Here is a 6,864-nt window from a genome sequence, read left to right as displayed (position 1 = left end):
CTTCTCCCATGGTGTGGTTGTCCATGCTACACAAATCATAAAACCTCCTGCTGTCTCGTTCCTCCCCTTGCCACTAGCGCCTTTGCTAGTGACCGCCCAGTAGGGTCAGAGTAGACGAGCTATGCCAGTGCTAGGGTACCCAGAGACGGGCAACCTTCCCCAAACGCAGACCAACCTAAGACATGGAGCCCTCAGGTGGGGGGGGGGTGATAATCCTATGACGGGTAAGGCGGCTGCAGGTTTGATGCGGAATGACCTAAGACAGGGGCCCTGGCAGAGCAAAAGCACTCTCTGACTTGCTATATTTGGCCTTCCCTTTTAACTAAAACAAAAGGGGGAGATGTGGAGAGTGGTAGAGCTGGAGAGACATTCGCCATGACAAGATGGCGCCTACTTCCGCTGTTGACTCCTGGTAAACAACTGTGCATGTGCGTAGAGAACTGTTTGCGCATGTGCGTAGAATGAAAAGACGCCAAGTCATGGCCCATCCCGGGGCGTCACGTGGGGTGGTGAGCAAACAGCCAATCATGGGCGGACTCGCCGCGCTGTGGGTGGACACGCCGTGTTGTGGTGTATATAAGCAGTGCTGATTATTGGCTCGGTCCTTTTTTCCTCTGGATGAGGCAATAAACAGTTGCTGCAGAAGGATCCTAGTGTCCGCATGTCTTCTTGCTGGCGAGACGACTGTTTTGATTCTAAGCCTAGCCTTTAAAAGATGAGTCATCTCTTCAGCCCAATTCTGTCTTCTTGTAGTGCTCTCTCCTTTCCCTTGGATTTCCTTGCCCAACCTTGATGATCACATTAAGATTTTTCTTTATTTTATTATATTTTATTTTGGTATGTTTGGTTGTTTTATTAGAAGCCTAAGCCTGTGTTTTTTCTCCTAAGACGCAGTGAGGGAATGGGTCAAAGTGGAGAGGAGGTAGGAGGAACTTGGAGGAATAGAGGAATGAAATACTGTAATCAAGATCCTTGGTAGGAGAAATGAAATTATTTTTAACAAATGAGGAAAAATGGGACATACCTAAGATTACAGGTCTCCACATACAAATCCTACCAGGGAAAGCTGATCTCCCAGGAGTGCTGACACACCTAAGATCACAGGTAAGAACAACACTCACTACTGCTCCAATACCTGGCCTAAGTGGGAACCAACTAGAGACCACAGGACACAGGAACTCTGGATCTGTCAGGGGCAAAAACCTTCTTTCCCTCTGCATCATGGAGCAGACCTTGAACCACATCTCTCCATAAACAAATTCTGCCCAGAGAGAGCTGGTGTCTTAGGAGTGCTGACATACCTAAATCACAGGCTCACAGACTCACAGGAGGAACAAGCTCCAGTCAGAGACAGCAAGACCAGCTAATGTCAGAGATAAACAGATGGCAAGAGGCTAGGGCAAGAACCTAAGCAAAAGCAAACAAGGCTACTTGGCATCATCAGAACCCATACATAAACATAATAAAATCAATATACAAGGGCTTCTGAGATGTCTCAGCGGGTGAGAGCACTGACTACTCTTCTGAAGGTCCTGAGTTCAAATCCAGGCAAACACATGGTGGCTAATAACCACCTGTAAGGAGATCTGATGTTCTCTTCTGGTGTGTCTGAAGACAGCTACAATGTATGTATGTAAAATAATAAATAAAACTTTTTTTAAAAAGCAATACACAATAAGCCAATAACTAACATGAAACGAAATGGGCAAAGACTTGAAGCAATCCCACTAAAATCAGGGACAAGACAAGGCTGTCTCTCTCTACCTACCTATTCATTATAGTGCTTGAAGTGCTAGCCAGAACAATTAGACAATCACAGGAGGTCAAAAGATACAAATTGGAAAGGAAAAAGTCACAATATCCCTATTGCAGAGAATATGAGAATATATTTAAGAGACCTCGAAAATTCTACCAAATTCTACATGGTAAAAATGGCCATTTTACCAAAAGCAATGTACAGAGTCAATGCAATTTCCATCAAAATTCCAACTCAATTCTTTACAGAAATAGAAAGAGCAATTCTCAAAATTATCTGGAATAACAAGAAACCCAGGATAACAAAAATTATTCTCAAAAATAAAAGAACTGCTAAAGGAAACACCATCCCTGAATTCAAGCTACACTACAGAGCAATATTGATAAATACCACATGGTATTGGCACAGAAAGGTGCAAGAGAGAAACTCCAAGTCATCTATTAAAAAAAAATCCTACCCCATAAGAATGACAGCTGACTTAACAACAAAACTGAAAAACTTAAAATACCATCTTTGCCCATCAAGTTGTGTGGTATACAGCACAACTATCTGTCATAGTCAAGAAAGAATTATGAAAATATGCTTAAAGAATTTATGGTTACTAATTTACAATCACTCCAAGAGCTTCTAGAAATAAGCTTAACCATGGAAGCAAAACATCTATGCATAGAAACTTTAGATCACTGAAGAAACAAATTAATCAGAAAGACACAAGAATATAGAAAAGTAATTTCAAAACAAATTTTCATAGAAATTATATAAAAACTTAACATTTATATTGAAAAAGAGATAACCAAGATAAACAAAATAATCTCAAACAATTAAAACATTGCTGATAGCATCAGCAATTCACATTATTCTACAGAGCCATGGCTGTAAAAATGCTTTGGAACTGCAAAAACCCCACCAAACCCAAAACAACTAACAAACAGATGCCAGATGTATTTATGAGAGAAATAGAATTAACGATCCAGATATAAGCTCATATCTCTACAGCCACATGATTGTTGGCCAAGAAGTAAAAAAAAAAAATCTTACATTGAATAAAATATACCATCTTTAAGAAATGGATTTGGAAATCTACATGTAGAAGATTAAAATAGGTTCCTATCTTTCATAGTAAACAAAACTGAAGTCAAAATAAATCAAGAAGTTCGACATGAGGTTTGATATTCTGAATATATTGGATGACAACATAAGAGTTCATCTGGTAAACAGGGGTAAAGACTTTTTGAATATAACAGAACTCTGATAGTAGAGGAATTAAAACCTACAATTGTTGAATACGACCTTGAGAAATTTAAAGACAAACCCCCAAACGTCAAAAAACCAAACCATTTGTACACCAAAGAAAATCATCAAAACAATGAAAATGAAGCCTACAGAATTGGGAGAAAACCTTAATTAGCTTTATGTCTGACAGAGAAGTGATGTTTAGAGTATACATAAAAACATAAAAATGTTAGAATAGAGTAACAGATAGGGAAGTTTTAAACCATGGTGAAGGATGGGAGGGCAGGATGTTGAGGGAATACTGGAAGGGGGAGATAACTCTAAAGACCTTTAAAAAGGCTGCCCAGATACCTGTGACTGTAGAAGCTTCCTAATATAGCCATATATTTACACACACACATAGTGAGAGAGAGAGGGGGAGAGAGAGTTGGAATGGTATTGCATTGCCATTAAATGACAGCAAAAGTACTAGATAGGACAAACAAAAAATGCCAGTGCCAATCATGGGTGAATTTTTGCTTTTGGAGCTTTCAATCAACAACTTTCTATAACATTCTCCACCCCTCACACCCTAAAAAATTTACTACTTATTGTCAATGTTATTATTGAAGATACCACACACATTAGTCATAAAACATGAAGACATAAACATATTTCAAGGCTAGTTTTCATGGTTCTGGAAGGATCTAGGACAGACAACCATAGAAAAAAATTTAATTACCAAGATGTGCAACCTGTAAGCAACTATAACAACTGGCTTGATAAGAATTCCCATTGGCACAGTAGGTCCTCAAATATCATAACCAACTACTTTTTGCTGATTGAAATACCTATCTTGATAAAAACTGTATGGTATGGGTACAGAGACAGGAGGGAGATCAATGGAATAGAATTGAAGACCTGGAAATGAACCCACATACCTGTAGTCACTTGATCTTTGACCAAGGAATTAAAACCATTCAATGGAAAAAAAGACAGCATTTTTAAAAAATAGTGCTGTTTGAACTGGAGGCCAGAATGTAGAAAAATGCAAGTCAATCCATTCTTATCTCTTTATACAAAGCTCAAGTCCAAGCGGGTCAAGGACCTCCACAGAAAACCAGTCAATCTGAAACTAATAGAGGAGAAAGTGGGGAAGATTCTCGAACACATGGATACAGGGAAAGTTTCCTGAACAGAACACCAATAGCTTATGCTCTAAGATTAAGAATTGACAAAAGGGATCTCAAAAAACTGCAAAACTTCTGTAAGGCAAAGGACACTGTCAATAGGACAAAATGGCAACCAACAGATTGGGAAAAGATCTTCACCAATCCTACATCTGATAGAGAGCTAATATCCAATATATACAAAGAATTCAAGAAGTTACACTCCAGATAACCAAATAACCATATTAAAATGTATAATGCTAAACAAAGAATTTTCAACTGAAGAATATCAAATGACTGAGAAACACATAAAGAAATGATGATGACCTACAACAAGCATGAGAGTATTTCTGGGAAGAGAATAAAGTTTCCACATTGATATTAAGTATATTAAAATCTGAGGCTTTATAAATATAATTTTTTTTTGTTTTTTTTTGAGACAGGGTTTCTCTGTGTAGCCCTGGCTGTCCTGGAACTCACTCTGTAGACCAGGCTGGACTTGAACTCAGAAATCTACCTGACTCTACCTCCCAAGTGCTGGGATTAAAGGTGTGCACCACCACCGTCCAGCTATAAATAAAATTTTACTAATATATTCCTTAGATAATTACTAAATTCAAGATGGTGGGATTAAGGAAATAAAATTGAGAATATAGCATAATCTCAGTTCTCTTTTGAAAATTCTTAGCATCCTTGAGTTTTATACAAAATACATGATTTGAAGAAAGATAAAGTCTATATAGTCTACATGAATGAATATAGATGGGTATTTTAATTATAACAAAATTATAGAGAAGGTAGAATTTCAGTACAAACATTGTACAATCATATTAGCCTTTCCCCTAAGTTTTATTCCTATTTTAGGAATTATTACCCACTTATCTTATTTACCCACTATTGACAATTTTAAGAATGGATTTACCTGCTATGGTGATGAGGAATGATGATCCTAGATATGAATAGTACACTTGAAGAATGGCATCTGCAATCTGTGAGACATTGGGAAGTTCAGCGTCCAAAGCATTCTCAAACCTGGACACATTCTCCTTTTTGCCATTCACTAACAGGACAATCCCAGTTAGAGAAATGAGACAAAGAACACTCAACTTCACTAAACTGCTGATTGTATTAAACCAAGCCACTGTTTTTATCCCTCGAACAGCAAGAATTCCAAATGACCACAAAATAGCCATAGCCAGACATTTTGTTGGTAGCTCTGGAGCTGGGCACCCAGAATAGAAACACTGGATTAGAGTACTAGCTACTAGCAAGCACTGAGCACTAATGCCTAGAAAATGAGCAAAAAGTTTAATCCAGAGACTAAGAAAAGCAACAGAGGATCCGAGGGTTCTTTTGAGGAAATAATAAGATGCTCCACTCATAGGGTAGATGGTTGCTATCTCTGCAAGGCAGAGAGCATTCATCATGCTCAGCAGGCCACAGCCTACCCAAATACTTAAGAAGACAGGGATGTTCATTGAGGAGTATTTTAATACTCCTTTAGGAGACACAAAAATCCCTGTCCCCAAGGTGGCACTAAATAAGAGCATGTTTACATGGAAGAATCCTAGTGCCCTCAGGAGTTGCATGGTTATGCCTTTTTTGCTCTGTCAAATACTCAAAAATACAGTTTTTCTTTATAATGCTTTTCTGTCAATTTGTGAAAAACCCTGTCAAACAGAGTGCTGCTTTTGCTAAAGCATTTGTTCTTTATAAAAGTTCCTAAAATCTGAACCTAACTTGGGTTTGGTAATAATTAACTTCTGAATTATTTCTAGGAATTGTGACTTCTTTCTAAAACCATATTAACAGATTTCTTGTTAATAATTTTTTTATTACTTTCAATTTTTTACAGTCCAGTCATTGCCCTTCTCCTGGTTCACCCTTTCATAGCTCATCCCATACATCCAGGCCCCTGTCTTCAAGAGTTTGTCCCCCTTGCCCTCAGACTGCCCTCCCCACTCCTGGTACCTCAAGTCTCTCAAGGGTTAGGCACATGTTTTCCACTGAGTCCAGACTACTATATCTGTTGTATATGTGTTTGGGAACCTTTGACCAGCTAGTATATGCTACCTGGTTGGTGGCTCAGTGTCTGAGAGATCTTGGTGGTCCAAGTTAGTTGAGGCTGCTTGGTCGTCTTATGGTGTCACCCTCCTTTTCAGCTTCTTCCAACCATTTCCTAATTCAACCATAGGAGTACCCTACTTCACTTCAATGGTTGGTTTTAAGTATCTGCTCCTGTCTCAGTCAGCTGCTTGTTGGGCCTCTCAGGGGACAGTCATGCTTGGTGCCTGTCTACAAGTATAGCATAGCATCAGTAACAGTGTCAGGCTTTGGAGCCTCCCCTTGAGATGAGTCTCAATTCGGGCTGGTTACTGAATGCCCCTTTCCTCAGACTCTTCTCCATGTTTGTCCCTGTAGGTCTTTTAGACAGGAAAAATTCTGGGTCAGAATTTTTGGCTATGGGATGACAACCCCATTCCTTTACCTGTCTTTCTACTGGAGGTTGATTCCTCAAGTTCCCTCTCCCCACTGTTGAGCTAAGGGCCCTCCCTTTGAGTCCTGAGAATCTCTGGCACTTTCTAGAGTATCACCCTACTTCCCAGCCCCTGGAGTTTCATATTTCCTTTCATTCTGCTGGCCCTCAGGACTTGTCTCCTGTCTCCTCTCCCATACCTAATTATGTCCCCTTTTCTCCTTCCCCCTCCCTTTCCCATCCAGATCCCT

General features: G+C 39.3%; 1 protein-coding gene across 1 annotated transcript in view; it reads right to left on the bottom strand.

Moving 5' to 3' along the window:
* LOC116094732 (solute carrier family 7 member 13-like) overlaps positions 1 to 5,726 on the bottom strand; it is a 17,389-nt gene extending 11,663 nt beyond the window's left edge. Inside the window, exon 1 of the mRNA XM_031376246.1 lies at positions 5,060 to 5,726. Coding sequence (XP_031232106.1) covers positions 5,060 to 5,726 — 667 coding nt within the window. The remainder of the gene's footprint in view (positions 1 to 5,059) is intronic.
* Between the last annotated feature and the right edge of the window lie 1,138 nt (positions 5,727 to 6,864).

This window comes from Mastomys coucha, unplaced genomic scaffold (assembly GCF_008632895.1).
Source record: "Mastomys coucha isolate ucsf_1 unplaced genomic scaffold, UCSF_Mcou_1 pScaffold17, whole genome shotgun sequence".
NCBI classification, from domain to species: Eukaryota; Metazoa; Chordata; class Mammalia; order Rodentia; family Muridae; genus Mastomys; species Mastomys coucha.
The sequence above is the reverse complement of the archived record's forward strand: the minus strand, read 5'-3'. Positions and strand labels throughout refer to the sequence as shown.